The 18,532-nt window shown below is 34.8% G+C and overlaps 1 protein-coding gene across 1 annotated transcript in view; it reads right to left on the bottom strand.

Annotated features, from left to right (window-relative positions):
* Nucleotides 1-2,467: 2,467 nt before the first annotated feature.
* LOC124365994 (dihydrolipoyl dehydrogenase, mitochondrial) overlaps nucleotides 2,468-18,532 on the bottom strand; it is a 43,344-nt gene continuing 27,279 nt past the window's right edge. Inside the window, exons 8-13 of the mRNA XM_046822169.1 lie at nucleotides 17,613-17,716; nucleotides 15,464-15,600; nucleotides 12,349-12,538; nucleotides 11,193-11,330; nucleotides 4,025-4,114; nucleotides 2,468-2,957 (exon numbers count right to left, since the gene is read on the bottom strand). Coding sequence (XP_046678125.1) covers nucleotides 2,889-2,957; nucleotides 4,025-4,114; nucleotides 11,193-11,330; nucleotides 12,349-12,538; nucleotides 15,464-15,600; nucleotides 17,613-17,716 — 728 coding nt within the window. The 3' untranslated portion in view covers nucleotides 2,468-2,888. The remainder of the gene's footprint in view (nucleotides 2,958-4,024; nucleotides 4,115-11,192; nucleotides 11,331-12,348; nucleotides 12,539-15,463; nucleotides 15,601-17,612; nucleotides 17,717-18,532) is intronic.

Here is an 18,532-nt window from a genome sequence, read left to right as displayed (position 1 = left end):
GTTGTTTGTTTTATTATGGTATAACCTAATTATCGTTTACTATACAGAAATTTTGTTTTATGCATCAATCCACTAGTGTGTTATTTTTCATAGTCAAAATAAACAGTTCTAGTTAAAAGTTAAGTTGAGAATTGGAAAATTTTAAATCTGCTTGGTTTCTAAACTGTACTATACAAATAGACTAAATACAGTATTAATGTTGTTACATCGTGTCAGAAATTTAATCTGATGGTCTGTAGATGTTGTAATAAATACATCTTGTTCTAGATTTAATTTTGATGATACCTAACAAAAATTATACGACTGGAAAAATATTAAAACTTCCATATTCATTCACAGTTTCTGTTCTTCTTTGATTTAGCTATAGATCATAAAAAACAGTAAAAAAACAACAACAATATGTAAATGTTCTTTCTGCGGTTTATTGATTTTTGTTTTAAGCATAACATATTTTACAAAATGTATAGCTGAAAATGTTTATTTGATAGTAAATTGTAGAATTTTAATTAAGTGTTAACCTAACAGCTTGAATGAAAAAACTTTTGTTGCCAAAGGTCCATCTGATTAGGCAACGAAGAATATTCATCGCCAAAGGAAACAAGTGCAGTTATTTTAATTTTAGGTATTTAAGGTCATATAAATGATTTTTATTTAATATTCTGACAGAGCATTAATATAGTACTGATTTATTACTTAGATTATCATACAACATCAAACATTGTTCTCAACGAACAGCTAACATAAACATAATATGCATCAGCAATGTTGTGAAACTGTAAACAAGTGCCAGGTTTTGTGTTTGGAATTACGAATCCAATAATATTTGAGGAAAAATGTATGTTTTACAACTGTGGTTTAGCTTTCTTAGGTTATAATTTTAGCTGATCGTTATGAGTGAAAACATTACAGACCGATCATGTGATCTTAGGATGACTTTGGATCATCCTATTTTTAGTGATGACGAAGTTTATTCTGACATTGAGGGTAAACTAACAGACCATGTACCACACGTCATTTCCTAGTAAATGTTCTCTTACAATAATTGTGTCCCTGCTCAAGAATTCGGGAAATTCCCCAACACGAACTGCTGTAAATGAGTGTAAAACTCCAAAAAAGAAAACAAATTTCTTTTGCCTTGCATGTAAATATGGAGTTCACCATCTGCTTAAATGCTCCGCCAGACCAGTTCGACAGGGAAGCTGCAAACGCAGGGTGAAGTTCAGTGACTCTGAGAGAAATATGACATTTCTATATATTGTAAATAAGGTAGAATTCAAATTTAGAATTACATTTTATTTTTTATAAGAGTATGTTTACCCATGAAAGATATTACTTCTTTAGAGATCAACCTATTTTCGTAAAAGTTAATAAGTTATACATTTACATTTACAGTTTTGATGTAAAACTTATTACAAAGAAATTGCACAATGGAATATTTACAAAGATAATTTCAAAAACTTTATATTTTTTTTTAATTCTGTTAAAAACTATTATATAGGTAATAACAATAACCTGTTGTTATTACCTATATATTATAGGTCATAATGTCAATGTTCTACAAACATTTGTGAATAAATTGACATATAATTGTTTACATTTAGACTGAAAGTTATGAAATGGCATACATTATAAAAAAACATCTGTGTGACTGTTGAAATTGAAGCCACCCCAGTACCAATCCCAGTTTTAGGGTTAAATTAAAGTTTTTTTTAAATATTTGACCTAAAATAAATGTTTTATTTTCCAATTGATTTGTTATATCCAGCTAACAATATACTTATAGATATATGTCATCATAAATGATATGAAAAATCAATAACACTATGTTTCTGTTTTGGATTCTTCAGGTGGATATCTACCCTAACACATGATGTGTTTCACGTTAGATATTCACCTTAGGGCGAATTCAGATAGTAGATTTTGAATAACATACTGATTTTTTACACTACTGAACAATGTCATATGTCCAAATAAATCTTGTTAACTTCGCTAACTTTACATTGTCAAAAACACAAACTTGAATTTTTTAAACGTTTTGAAGTAATTGTTTTTGTGTATATATTATGTAAAAAATAACGTATTTAAGTTATTTTACATAATTTTAATTCTCTGTTGGTATGGCATGAAAGGAACATTTTCAGATAGTTTGACATGCTATTTAAAATCCCCAAAGTAGAAAATTCTTACACATTTTTATACCTTCTATTTTAAGCGGTATATGAATAATTGTATAGTTTTTATTATGTTTTTCTATTCGAATAATATCCAGTGGCAGTTTATGATTATAAAAATATAACACACTATATGTTTTGGTCACATAATTTGTATGTTATAAAGGATTTATTGATCCCCTGCATGAAGATTGAATATGGCATGGTACCCAAGGTACTTTTGCCTGCCACTTTCATCAGTTCAGTTGAGTTATACAAAGATTTTATGGGAAAATAGTGAATTGACTTTTACAAAATATTATTAAGATTTAAAATTTTATTTTGTGTATAAATTTTAAATAAAATATTTTATTATAAAGCAAAGTGTTTATATCAATAAACGTAAAGATCATTGAAAAATTAAGTCTAAAACAAAATTGGAAGTAAAATATAACATTGGAAATTTTATTAACAATGTTAGCGTTTTAAATAACAAAGCTATTACATATGTACAAATGTATCTCGTTTACAGATCTTTCACATATTGTAGACATCAATGGTAAAGTAAGAATGAACAGTACGTATGACAATAAATAAATTCTATGAAATGCCTATGTCCAGAGCGATGGTAGTGAGGAACCAGTGGTTGCGTGATCAGACGTGAGGTCTCACTACAGCGCACTACCTACTGCATTCCCACTTGACAAGATAATGTCCCGAAAGTAAAGTATTAACAGTTTAACCAAAGTTGATTGCTTTGCCAAAGTATGCAGCGAGATTGGCTTCTCTCAGCGCCTCTGAGCAAGTCTGAAAAAAATTAAAATTATTGTAAAACTGTAACTTGCATTCATTTATGATTGTTAGTTTCACACAAGCAAATATATTTTTTAAGTCTAATGGACTATTATAGGCAAACATATTGGGGTGTGCAGTTAAACATTATAAGTTAGACCTGAGTCAAACCTTGTTTGAAAATACCTTGATCCCAAGTTATTTTTCAGCTAAACATAAATATAATCAAACAACTAATTAAAATTTTGTATTACCTTTAGATAGGAATATTAAAAACCAAACTAATGCAAGGCATATGATTTATCATGACTGCTAATATGGTACAATCAATATTTAACTTGTGAGTAAGATATAAGTAAGCATTAAATTAAAAATTAGAAGTATACAATTATTATTAATTATAATATGAATCAATCTGTTTGTTCCATGTACAATTTAAAGTCAATATGACAAGGTTTATCATGTTTGATATCAAGCTCTGAACCAGAAAAGGCAAGATAATATGAACAGATTACTAGATAAACTCATTTAACCCCTTTAATTCTCTTTTAATTAGATAGTTAAAATGAAAATACTTTCATTTTTATGGGCTTTCCAACAATAACATTTCATGAGTCTTTTTAAATTACAGTTTATATAAACAATTTTCAAAGTATATATAAGATATATTTCTTTTATATAGCGTAAGAGAAACTAGAGCCCCTTTTAAATTACCAAATTTTATTATTAGATTGTTTTATTAACTTTATTATGCATGTAAAAGTTTAATGGCTATAAATTACACCAAAGCACACAAATACTTGAAACAGGAGAATGGTTTGTATGAAAATATTTACTGATAGTCCAATGGCAAGGTGAAAGTGTCTTATCTGACATGAGGTTTGGAGAGGCAAGGAATTTTAATGATTCATTGATAACAATATTTTGTAGCTTGAAAGAGAGGAATTGACTAAGATTTGGTTTTGGAGTATGTTGTGAACAGAAACAGCTTTGTACTATTTCTGTTAACCCCTGGTGGAATCAGCAACTAACACATCACTGACTGAAACTGTTAAGTTGTAGAGTACTAAGAGGATAGTTACCGGATGAGCGTGACACACTCTGGCCACATCCTCAGCTGATGCACCGTACTCCATAGCCAACACTGCCTCGTTGATCAGCTCTCCAGCTCCCTATACACACAATACTTATAACATTTCTCCAAACCACTGGTTACATACTGTTATGAAATATACAGGGTGGAAAAAAAGTATGGAAACGCTTTCACTAATTTTGTATGGCTTCACTTATACAAATTAAATTTTGTACATCACCACTTGTATTAAGAACCTAGTTTTTGAGACCAGTGGGGACATTTTATCTTTTCAGGGGGGACAGCCCGTGAGGAGTCGGACGAAAATCTTAAATGTAAGCATAGGCCGAGTTTGGTACCAAATTAAAGGTCTAGTAAAGAGAAACTCATTACCGCAAACCGCACTTAAAAAGGTTGACCCTATCCAGAGTACGGGCCGTTTGAATTTCATAAGTAACGTTTGATTAATTATTATTTCTCCGCAATTTCACAGTCTCAAGTAAACTGTTCTGACTGAAAATGACACTTTATGGAACACAATTATCCAAAAGAATTAAATTAAAAATTATCTATGTATTACAAAAAATAACCATACCTTTTAAATGAGGTGCTCAAACTGCTCTCCGAACACTTGTTGGCAATGAGCTAGTCTATTATAAAAACCTACTGCAGTCACATTTTGAAGCATCTCGGGTGTAATTCTTCTTGCTTCTTCTAATAAACGATTTGTCAGCTCCTCAATGTTGGCTGGTTTAGTTTTATACACATTATCTTTTAAGAAGCCCCACAAAAAGAAATCTAGTGGATTAAGATCCGGTGACCTAGCTGGCCACTCAACGGTACCCCTGCGACCAATCCAACGGTTAGGAAACACTTCATCTAACAGATTGCGCACCCGCAATTTGTAATGGGGCGGTGCTCCATCTTGCTGAAACCATACTGCATTAAAATTTGCCCCAAGAAGAGCACGCACTGCTGGCAAAATGTTATTTGTCAACATATTGAAATAAATTTCGCCTGCCTGTTAGATTTCCATCTATCACAAACGGTCCTACAATGTTATTGTTTATTATTCCAGCCCACATATTCACTTTCTGAGGCCTTTGTGTGTGGCCTTCTATCATCCAGTGTGGATTATGGTCGGCCCAGTAACGGCAATTATGCCTATTTTAACTTGTCCATTAACAAAGAATGTAGCTTCATCTGAAAACAATATCGAACTTAAAAATTTTTTAATTTCGTCACACTTTCTCATCATTATTTCGCAAAATTCAGTCCTTCGATCAAAATCATCCTCTGCAAGTTCTTGGGTTAGGGTTACTTTAAAAGGGTGATACTTGTTTTTGTGTAAAACATTCAACACTGAGGTATGGCTCATATCAAGATCTTCTGCAGCCACTCTGGCCGAGGTGCTGGGATTTTCAACAAATGTTTGGAGTACATCCAAAGATTTTTGTTCATTTGTTGCCGATTTAGGCCTGCCATTTCTTTCGCGATCTTTGACTGTTCTAGTTTCTTCAAATCTTTTTACTGTCTTAAACACTGTTGACTTACTAATTGGGGGTACTTACAGTGTCATTAAACAAATGCGCTGTTTCTTCATAGGGACGAACTAGATATCCATACCCACGCATCATAAGCAGCGTGATTCTCTCAAACTCACTAAGTGACATTGCTTTTAAAACTAGTAGAATAAAATGTAAACACTTAAGTAAAAAAATTTATAACTATCGCAGTACCTTCTAGTGAAGACTTTCAACTTTATCTTACGTGGACGAAATTATAACGTAGACTAAAAACCAAGCTGATATTAGTGGACGAAATTATAACGTAGACTAAAAACCAAGCTGATATTAAAAATACAAAACTGTGGAGTTTTGCTGTGACAGTACTGTTTGTATTGCCTAAACCAGTTTATGTTTGCCTGAGATAAAAGGGCTGGAGGGACTGGACCTTGACCTCATGTTGATAAGGAGTTACTTGGTATTATTGATTACTCTCAGTTTCTTGAAGACAAGACAGGAAAACCCCTATTTACTGTTATCCAACAAATGTAGAGGTAAAAAAAATAATTTTTTGTTGGAAATTGTTTTTCAAATTTACATAACCGACATAAAACATACTACTGAAAGTAAATTAGTCACTTCACAAGACAAAATTACTAAATTTCTTTGTCATGAAATTCATACGGCCCGTACTCTGGATAGGGTCAACCTTTTTAAGTGCGGTTTGCGGTAATGAGTTTCTCTTTACTAGACCTTTAATTTGATACCAAACTCGGCCTATGCTTACATCTAAGATTTTCGTCCGACTCCTCACGGGCCGTCCCCCTGAAAAGATAAAATGTCCCCACTGGTCTCAAAAACTAGGTTCTTAATACAAGTGGTGATGTACAAAATTTAATTTGTATTAGTGAAGCCATACAAAATTAGTGAAAGCGTTTCCATACTGTTTTTCCACCCTGTATAGCAGTGAAGTAGCTAGAAAATAAAGTAAACAATTTCCAGAATTGTTATATATGTTATAAAGATTCCATTAAGAAAACATGTCTTCCTGTGGTTGGTAGCACTGTTGATGAAAGCACTAAGCTTTCTAGAATTCTTTCCAGTGGTGTTAAAAGCTGCAGATTTGTGATAAAATGCAAACTGTTAGGGAAACGCTCTGTACTAAAAATATGTTTGATTGATGGGTAGGGACAATTGATACGCATATGCATGAGGACAATGAGATCTTGAAAACTGGGAAAGGTGGTGAGATATTGTAGTTTTTTCTATCCACAGTAATGGGAGTAATAACCATATATGAGTAATCTGTCATTGAGAACATTAATGCTATCAAAACTAGCTACGCTTGGAATACAAGGACAATCCCTGGAATGGTTCCGAAGCTATCTCACAGGACGAAGCCAGATGACAGAAGTGAAATACACAGCCAAAGGAGTTACACGCCAAATATGCTCAGGACTACAAGCCATCACTCGAGGAGTGCCGCAAGGCTCTGTTCTTGGACCAGTCCTCTTTATCCTCTACACAAACGATTTTCCTCAGTACATGGAGGATTTCAGCAGTACACTGATGTATGCTGATGATACTGTGCTTCTGCTCGGGAAAACAAATCAAGAAGAGCTAGAGATAGCTGCTTACACGGCTGTTAATATGGCAGTGCAATACTGCCATGGCAATGACCTTGTTGTAAACGAGACAAAAACAAAACAGCTATTCTTTGGAAGACACTAAGACACTGTAGGAGGACTGCCTGAACTGGAGGAAATCAGCACTTCAAAGTATCTTGGAGTGACAATAGATGACTCTCTGACGTGGACACACCACATTGACAACCTCTGTAAAAGGCTTAGCGCAGGACTGTACGTGATCCGCAGGATGAAACATATCAGCAACCTAAGAACAGCTAAAACTGCATACTACAGGTATGTTCTCTACGAATCACATCTTCGATACGGTATTGCAGTCTGGGGAAGGTACCACACTAGGCAACCTGCAACGGGTCCTAATACACCAAAAGAGAGCAATTCGGATCCTTGCAAGCCTACGCACAAGAGAATCATGCAGGCAAGCCTTTCAAGAACTGAAGATTCTCACTGTGGTCAACCTATACATCCTAGAAGCTGTGACCTACGTACACCTGAAATCACCTGATGAAGTGATGACTGGAGCACAGCAACATGACTACAACACTCGGCATGCTGCAAACTACCATCTTCCAGCTTACCGCCTAGCGCCCACGGAGAAGAAGCCAACATATGTCGGAGCAAAGCTGTGGAACGCCCTCCCACTAGAACTGAAGAGGAGAGACCGGCTGCAGTTTGGACACAAACTAAAACTCTGGCTTCAAGACCATCCATTTTACACGATAAATGAATTTTTAAATTGTACTGTTCTGTAAGAATATGTTCAATAAAAAATTTACAATTAATTCATATGTATTCTGATAAAACAATCTTGGTGTAATAATGCGAGTTGGATCAAAAACACTTATTGAACAAATGGATAAAACTAAACCCAAAGGAAAAAAACTAAATTTTCATTGTAACTAAAACATTTAAAATGTGCCATTAGAGATAGCTTTACCTAAACAGCTGTACTTAGCAAAAGTTTATAGAACAATTACTATTTAGAATGAATAATAATATTCTAATTTTCATAATATTGTCTATTTATCACTCTTAAGACATTATATTCTGAGGAAACTCTCCATAGAAGTGCAAGGAATTGTAATAAACATTAATCAACTTAATTATACAAGTGGAATGTTACTCTTCTTCTTGACGTGAAGACATTAAATTGGACTTAAATTTTGGAGCCAACTGTACTTTGTCAAATACAAAGAGAGGGAGAAATTCAATTTGAAATGTCCGATTTTTCAAATTGCAGGCATAGAGTACATAGTGTACTTTCACTGATAACCTACTTTACACAGCTTAATACTGTACATTAATACAGATATATCTGATAGCCAATAGGAGGAGTGCCTCAGCAAAACTGATACTCAGCCATGAAAGCACGAGAATTAAAATCACCTTATGTTCCAGTGACTTAATTCAAAGCCTGTATGTTAAGGAGAAGAAAAATAACCTCTCGATGTGGAAACTGTAAGCTTACTCTTCCTACCCTGAAAAAACTCGCATATTAAAACCTGAATGTTTAAAACTTGGCAGGCCACTACTGGCCCTTCCTGAAATCCTGCAGATATCAAGTAAAACACATATGTGAGCTATATAGTTGTCCTCTCAACTCGCCAAGCCACTTGGCATTTGCGACACCATGTACGTCACTCTGACTCAGATTTAAATGGCTGTATTTGGGGTTCAACCTTTTAAATAACTGGGATTTCATTCAAAAGGATGTATAAAAAAACGTAAAGTGTACTACCATTAAGTTTAAAATAATTTTTATTAGTTATATTTTATTTTGTCATAACATACTAGTACGGAGTAAATTTAATGGATTTTTATATGAGATATAAAAATAAAATAAGTCTCATTTCTATCTCTTAACCCATTGCGGATCACTGACGAGCTAAGCACGCTAAGGCACGATCACGAGCTCAAGTCGCAAAAGCGGTCTTTTAAGTTTCCCTCCAAATAGTTCTATTAATGTCTGATAGATTGGACATCTCTCTCCCACTTTGGAAATCCCAGTCTTCACTTGTCAACTAAGAGTGTATGTTCAGAGTTTTCCAAAGTTTTATAAATATCCTATAAATCGCAGTTGTATGTCGAAGTTGAAAAATCATTCATATGAGTTTACTCTTTGCTTTTTAGCGCTTCTGATTGGTTGTTTTCCTCACCTGTTATTATAATAGTAATTAGTATCGCATTTTATGGTATAATTTGCGTGTCATAATATGAGCTGATCAAAATAGAAAACTTACGATCGTCTGAACTTTATCGATATTTATTACAATAGTTCATAAATAATATATTGTATTTAATTATTTTGTTTTTAAGAATATAGATGGAGCTATTTTTATAAACCGGAATGCAGTTCCAGTACAATGTGGCGCACCATTGCTGTTTGTTGGGCCGCTGACCATAAATTAATTCATGCCCGCTCACCAAACGATCCGTAATGGGTTAACATCACCAAAATATATACTTATATTACTTGATGTTTGGCTCAACAAATGAGTCAGTACCTCCATAAATTGATAGGAGACTCTAGTAATAAAACCAGCTCTAAACGATGTTTGCAATGATATGTGTTACAAACATTGATGTATTAATTTAGTTTCTTATTTAGCAGAGATTTTGCATCACGCATGGATAAGGGCTGAATTTTATAACTGTACATGAGCTGAACTGGAAAGACATGGATTGCCACTCTGTGTGGCCTGGAGACCTGAAGGACTGATCATAATCCTCTGACCTGACAAAGAAAGCTGCCAGAGATAAGGGAAAATCACAACCGAGTGCTATGGATTAATCAATAGTGTTTAGTGTTCATCTTAATGCACTAAAATTATGGCTTTTTCATCAAAAGAAAGAAGATTAAACAGAACTTCTTTGTCAGCAAGATAGTGTGCCATCTCAGTCGCATATCTAGTACACCGTAGATTAAAAGATGTTATACTCAATTGCTGGCTTGGCCGCTAAGGACCAGATGACATGTATTATTTACAATATTTTCTGCATTCACCCGTTCCGACACTATGGGATTATGATTATGACACTCTGAGGCTTTATGAGCAATCACGTTTATCTTCCTCTGCTTGCAGCTGACCTGGCGACTTAAGGGACAGGATTGAAACTGTTATTTCAACAATATTACTATATAGAAGAAGAACTCACCTAACAACTGGGTATATGATAAATAGTGCTTACATTGAACAACTGTAAGAAAAGCAACAACTCTTGTGAGGTGCGCCTTTATTTAATGTATCATTTAAGTGAAATTGAATATATTAAACACATTAAACCTGGAATTGATTTTGAAACTCCCTGTATTTTAACTATCTACCTAAACATACAAAAGCTTTACAATAATGTCTGACAGTTATTTTAATATATATCAATTGCTATTATTATAGTTATAATTATCAATTGGTTGTTGCTGATTAATTACTCCAATAATTCATTAGCTACATTGTTGCATGTCGACAAAGCTTGATTTTGAGTTTTATTTGCCTATTATTCATTTTTTAATCCTATTATCAATGCTTTTGTATATTACATTCCATAACCATATCTTGACTCACAGCTTTCAGTTTTTTTTTTATTTATACAAGTTTATACGATTAATTTACTTAACATAAATTAACAATTACATCATTTTGGGAGTGCCGATGGCAGAGCGATCTAAGTCGTTGGACTTTGAGTCTGAGTTAGGGATAGCGCAGGTTCAAATCCTGTCTGAGACCGTTGCACTTTTTATCAGTACCACGGACCTCGTACTGTATCGACTCTCCCCCTTACTCTGTTTGATAAGATCCTCGCACAGGCCAGTGGCCCATGAGGATGGACAGAAAAAGGCATAAAAGGGGATCTGCCTCTCCTTTTTATGAACAAAAAGTATTGTCTCTGTATTTTTGTTAGGTCAATTGTGAATGAGAACTGAATAATACAAATCTTAATCTAGATAATGGATAATTTCATGTTAAACAGTTCCTGTTTTATTTATATTCTGTAAAAATTCTGATAAATATCACAACTGTTCACTCACTGGCCCGATGATGTGGACTCCCAGGATCTTATCAGTCAGCTTGTCTGCCAACACCTTCACAAAGCCATCAGTATCGTTGTTCGTTTTAGCTCTGCTGTTGGCAGCAAATGGGAACTTTCCGACCTTGTACTCGACTCCCTGAAATTGATTTCACATTAGTTTGAACAGTCACAAGGATAACTGTTTATGACTTTTCTGTGCTAGTTCAACTACCTGGCATTTGGGATTGGTGTTAAGTGCAATGTTTGTAAACAGGGTTTCAGCCTGTTTTCCAAATCTAATTATCAGCAGTGCATTGAAACAGAAGATTCACTAATAAACATATTGCCTTTAATGTGTTGTATTTATTGGTACCAACTTTTAAATTACTCTAAATTGGGAAAAAAATTATAGTAAGATCATATGACAGTGACATAAGCAATGTAATAGATAACTAGAAGGCCATCTTGCTAACTTACTGGTATGATTCAGTTCTAACAGAACTACATAAAATTGCAGATATTTTGGTAGAAAAACATGAACTTTTAATAAGGAATTGAAGACATATTTTTATTGACGTGAGGACATAATTATAGACTACACACTTAAATATCAAATTTGAGTGAAGTCTGCCTAGACACTGACTGAATGTAGTTATAATTACATTCCAGGTAACCCAAAAGTGCAAACCTCCCCATCTTAGCTTTTGAACGGTTGATAACCGGAGGATAAACATTTTAAATGGGATGATTCATTAAGTTATAAATCGAAATAAAGGTCTTGATAAGATAAAACCAAAGATACCAATAAAGAAGTGTTTCTATTCTATTGTAATATTTCTGTATACCCTGTCTAAAATAAGCTTCATAGATGAAAATTACTAATACGCTATTTAGATGACGTCAACTTAAGAGAACTATAATTCTTTCACTAATCTTTTTTTACTAAGGCCCTTAAAATGACGTTATGCAATGAGGTTACTTTAAAAAACTCTACCTTTCCCCAAAAAGGAGTGAGTATGTGGAAGAAAAACATTACTATACAGGCTTATTGAGGTACTATCAAATTAACATTGGTTTATACAAAACACGTTTTTAGTTAAAGACAATGTTTATGAATCTTAAAATAACACATCACAATGACTATATGGAGCAATGCTTCAGTGATGTAGACTTACATCGTTCTTGAGGTCCTCCTCCGAGCGGCCCACCCAGCCCACCTCGGGATGTGTGTAGATGACTGAGGGTACACAGTTGTAGTCTATGTGCACTGGTCCACCAGCAATTCCCTCCACACATACGATTCCCTCGTCCTCTGCCTTGTGAGCCAGCATAGGCCCGTGGATACAATCTCCGATAGCGAATATACTGTAAACATAAAACACTACCTCAGTCACTATAATTCTTCATCATGAAGAATACAAAACAATGTTTCTTGGGGCACAGAATTTGAAATGAAGCAGTCAGCTAAGTACATGTAAAATCTAAAAATATTTGTAAATAGTACAAACTTGTGGTCTCTTCATTTGATGCTGTAAAACCAGTTTAGTATGTGTATAATATCAATAATGATTGATGGCCAATAAGTACTCATTCTGCCAGAACATAGATATAGAAAATATGAACAGCAACCAAACTATTACAAAAATAAGATAGTATTTTATATATTTATGTTCGTGCACAACTGCAAGCAAATTATTTACAAAAGTAAGATGATTGGCTCATTTGCTTGTAGTATTAGCTATAGTTCCCAAATAGAAGTGCTCCAATTTTTGAACATAAACAAAGAATATGCAAATTTTATATCAAATATTATTTATAAAAACATGATGTTTCTTTACATACTACATTGCAACTATGTACTACTATACTATTCACAACAAAGTGTTAGATATTTATTGTTTCTAAGTAAATAATTATTTCTAGTCTTAAATTGACTAACTCTCAGAGATTCTAAAGCGGCCTACACACGTTCAAATCGGCTTGTCAATTCGATGTGAACAAGCCGAACTGACAAGCCGAATTGACTGTGTGTATGCAAAAGTTTGTTCAAACGACGTGAGCTCAAGCCAGAAATTTGAACTGATGGCATGATGGAAATTCATCATTTCGGCTTGACACATCGGCTTGACGGCAAGCCGAACTGATCGTGTGTATGGGAGCGTCAGTTCAGTTCCTCAAATCAACTGTCTGCGCATGCGCACCAGTGACAGGTGTCTGTTTAGCGACTGTCCCGCGTGTTTCCTGCTGTGTCCGTAGTCAGTGAAATTTATAGCCCCTTTCCAAGTGACAGCAGACTTTGAAAAAGTATTTTTTTTTATTTACATTACACTGTGTTGTCAGTGCAATGAGTTCTTGGAGTAAGGATTTCCTTCTTCAGTTCATAGAGTTGTTTAGGGGAAAAGAATGTTTCTTCGTTCATCCGCAAATAATTATGCCAATCTTTGGGGTGAAACCGAAGTTCTTTTAAAAGGTTAACATGGCAGTACTGGGCTCGTTTTAAAAGCCAGTCTTTAGTCCACTGATTCCGCTTGAGTTGACGCTTTCTTCTTTTCACAATTACACAAGCCACTGCACCATATATTAGTAATAACTCATCGTCCGAAAACATTATTTAACTTGCAATTTCCGAAACACAAGCACAACAAACTTTTGGAGTTAATTAACCAGATCGAACTGACAAGCCAAACTGAACGTGTGTATGTGATTGCTGCGTCAGTTAGAATTGACAAGCCGAACTGACAAGCCGAACTGACAAGCCGAATTGAACGTGTGTAGCGGCCTTAAGTTTAGCCCTTCTCCAAGCGCTAATCATCTTGATCAGAGTGCAGTTCCCAGTGTTATCTCGATTGGGATAGTTAAAACATCAGTCTATGTCTATTAATTCAATTATCATTTTGTTAATTCTTTTCAAATAAAGTTTTAGTTTATATAGTATTATTTGGAAATATATACTCTATTGAAATACAGGGTGTATTATGAAAGTAATGCACATGATCTTATTGTGACGCAACTATTTATCACAGCTTACTTGGACCAGTCGGATAATGTAGTGGGGGCTCTGCCTTTCCAAACCCATCCAGTCTCAGTTTGCTCCAATTAGTAAGAGTAGTAGGATGTATCTTTACATGAAGTCTGTATTTTTATTGTGTCACGGCGCGATAAAGTGCTTGCTGGAACTGCGGTAAGCGATCAAGTTTTACATGCGGTTTGGAAACAATGCAATGGAAACTTATCAAATGCTTCAATAAGCCTTTGAGGAGAAATGCATTTCGAGATCTCAATGCGGAAGGTGGTATACAAAATCTTCTCCCAAACCCAAAAAAGAAGCGCATGAGCAAATCTATCAACAACAAAACAATACTTATTGTCTTCTTTGACTTCCAAGGAGTTGTCAATTTTGAGTTTGTACTGCAAGGACAAACTTTCAATGTAGCCTTTTACCTGGAGGTACAAAAAAAAAAAAAAAAAAAAAAACAATGCCCTGATTGAAGAGAGCTGAAGGGAAAGTACTAGAAGTCAGTGAAGAACAACGAAGCTCATGTTAAAAGGTTCCTGAGAGGCATTCCAGTTAAGGAGTTCCAGTGTGCTTTCCAGGCATGGCAAAATCGTCTCCGCAAGGTGTGCAGGAGGAAACTATTTTGAAGACTTGTAACACTTTGTAACAATCAGATGAATAAATATATTTTTCTTAGAATCTTGTATGGCACAATCGTTATATTTTATCGATCGTGTATAAATAGCTGTAACCAATAAATCAGTTATATTTACATCAGTTGAGGGTCTATCATCAGTCTGTCTTTTCTATAATGACATCTTATTATTTATATCATTTGAATTAATGGTCAAATGTTAATCCTTGCATATTTCACAAATATTTTAAATAAAGATAAGTGATTTAATTTATTTATATACAATTCTCTTTCATTTCCTACAGATGATGTATAATAGTCAGGCCCTAGTTTAAAAATAAATAATACACAAAAACAAATATGAAAGTATACATGAGTTAGAAAAAATGGCTCAGCACTGGGAAAAAAATGTAATCAGCACTTAGAGGGATAATGAATCTTATATTTATATTCAATTTCGAAATCAATTGCTTCCCACTTAATGCTCATTTTATGCTTGACACCTATGCCATGGTTTGGCATTTTACTCTACATATGATTACTGAACTATCATAGTTCAGGTTGTGTTTACAGCTTTAAAATCGACATGGAAGATGCAGCTGTTTGAATTCTGACACATGATAAGTTACCAGATTTATGAAATCTCATCCTTAATTATTACCTTGGAATGACTGTTTGGAAGCGAGAGTTGACAGGTATCCTTCCCTTCTCGTCTCGTTCTATGCCCACCTCTTCTAGACCCAGGTTGACGGTGTATGGACGACGCCCCACACACACCAGTAGCACATCACAGTCCAGCTGTTCACACACCAACCACATTTGTTTACTAAATGATTAATTTTACCTGATCATGTCAATGAACCTTCTAGAGGCAATATATTTATCAGGATATTTGTGTTGTTTTGTAATATAACAAGCTATTAACTCCTTTACACTTAAACTTAACAGATATTTTATGCTGCTTAGAGAGTGGTAGATCAATCAGGAATGGTAACGGAGGCTAAGATTCCATGGAACAGATCAGACAGAAACTGAGATGGGATTGTGGGATAATCTCAACTTCAGCTACTTTCATTTTGAAATAATAAAAGATTAGTACAGGTAAACCTATATTTATTAAAAAAAGGTACAGTGATGATTTTAGTGTTGTTTTCCAGGAAAACATAAAAGGTTTTTACTTTAAACTAAAGATGTTCTAGGTGGCTTCTGTTGGTTATCCTGCAAACATACCATTAAACATCAATTTCTTCTCAAACTCACACTAGCAGTTGTGGCACAGATTCTTGCCCTAATTCTGATAAAGAGGTAGGAGACAAAGGTGGTATACACACCATATCCTTCATGAAACCCCAGAAGAAAAAGTCTAGCGGTGCAAGGACTGGGGAATGTGGGGGCCATGCAATTAGTGCAGCAAGGCCAATCCATTGACCTGCAAAGCAGTCATTGAGATATTCCCGGACGTCAATCAGATAGTTTTGTGGTGTGCCATCTGGCATGAAGTAAACATTTCGTTCTCGGTCATCCTCATCAATTTTTGGTATCAAACATTGTTACAACATATTCATGTACACTATCCCACTGATGGTTCTCTCTTGAAAAAAGGGGCTGTACATCTTCCTCTTGCTGAATGCACAAAACACATTCCGTTTACGGCTATCAAGAGCATATTACAATGTTTGATAGGGATTTTCACCGCCCCAAATCCTACAGTTATGTGTGCTAACCTTGTTACTTAAGTGAAAAACTGACTCGTCAGAAAAGATTTTGTTGTCCAAGAAATGTTTATCATCATCCAATCTATTTCACATATCTGCATAGAAGTTCTTCCGGACAATCTTATCAGTGTCTTTAACACATTCGGTGCGGCGCGGTCACCGGTGACCGCCATGTGGCGCCACTGGGTAGCGGCGGGGTCGCCGGCGACCCCGCGCTCTACCGCTTGTTTACCGTTTCAGTGTGGTGTAGCCACTTGCTAGAGCGGGGTGAAACTACGCCGCAGTAAATGTGTTAATTTCTTAAAAAGTATGGTTTCAAATGCAAACATTTCTCAACACACACCAAACCATCATATGTGGGACGCTGCTCACAAGATGCACGTCAGGTTGATTTCGTAGGGCTTTTGACAAAACTTTGTCTTAGTTCTCAACTACTTTGTCAGATGTGCTTGAACAACTGGATGATTTCTTATATTTTACTGAGCACCCCATTTCTACAAAAAATTATTCCATTCATAAATTGTAGGCCTACTAGGAGGATCTTTACTGCACTTGGTACAAAAATTACGCTGAACTGTTGTCGCCAACTTTGATTCTTAAAACCAATACACGAGATAACCGAGAAAGCAGTAACATGCCACGAATATGTTTGGTTATAGCTCTGTAGGAGACGCAGAACTGACGAGCAGGTGGTCGGAGTTACACAACGAGTGCTCCCCTCCCCCTGCTGCAGAATGAAGGTCGTTTATAAATATTTCCTTGGCAAAGGTGATAAGCACAGAGCATGTGCCGGACATTTCGAAGACCGATTTATAAAACTCTGCAAGAGACATAATCTACAAAAACGGACATAGCTGTATTTGGCGTTTTGGCCAAAGTCTACCACTCTAATATATCCGTCTACAGTGTGGGAAGAGTTAGAATCACAAAGCATAAAATATTTAGATACATATAAACACAAAAGCAAACAACAATTATGGGTGAGAAAATAGACTAGTATCTTCTTAATTGGAACTCTTGATTTATTGATATCTTGAAAATATTTTAACCTATAGTCATAACTGAAGAAATGCAATGTGATATGAGATAACTTACCTCCTCCTTCTTGGAAGGATCCTTGACGTTTTCCACACTGACTTTGATGCCAGAGCCTTCCCTCCTGGCTGACATTACCTTGGTTCCCAGCTTGAAGTTCATGCCTGAACAAAATCAAATACTTATTTATTTTAAATTAATGATCTGTGATGACTGCAATAGGTCTAATGGGGAATTTCTTCTAACAGACTTCTATAAATATCTGTGGCCCGCTCCTTGTTCAGGGAGAGTACAATGAGAGTCAAACTGTCAAAACAGCCAGAGAAAAGTAGTTCAATCCTGTGATTATGTTACTAATAACCTCAGAAGTGGTATGTGAAAGTGTCTGTAGTGACAGTATTTGTAATCTGTTCAACTACTAGCTGGCTATACTACTCCAAAATTTCAGTAAAATATTTGAATTTTGGTGGGATTTATTATTTTTACATATAACTGAGCAGTAAAATTACAATGTTTAGAAAATTATAACTACCAACTCTACCAAAATTACATTCTATAAGTTTAGTTTTCTAAAAAATATTGCTGACTTGTTGTTGATAACTCGAGTTTTACTAAAATGGTAAACACAGCTATCAGCTGTCCATCTACAGACTTGTCTGTGAGTACTTTACAAAACATATAGAGGAGGCAAGTTAAAATGAAACCTAACAAAAAATCCAGTATTGATATGTAGATTAGTTCTTCTTTTCAGCCATATAATTTTAATTAAATCAGAGAAATATAATTTTAAATATGATCAAAGAATATGTACATTTTCACAAGTTGCATAAACAATGTACATTCGTACTGGACATCCAGAGCATACATTTAAGGGTTAAGAAAAAAAATAAAATTGTGCATTTTATGGATTTTTAGTTTTTATAACTCAATTACAAACAATAATTTGTTACTTTCTAAATAAACTTATTTGTTTGTGAAGC

The sequence above is a fragment of the Homalodisca vitripennis genome, chromosome 1, assembly GCF_021130785.1.
Source record: "Homalodisca vitripennis isolate AUS2020 chromosome 1, UT_GWSS_2.1, whole genome shotgun sequence".
NCBI classification, from domain to species: domain Eukaryota; kingdom Metazoa; phylum Arthropoda; class Insecta; order Hemiptera; family Cicadellidae; genus Homalodisca; species Homalodisca vitripennis.
This window is presented reverse-complemented; position numbering and strand designations above follow the sequence as displayed.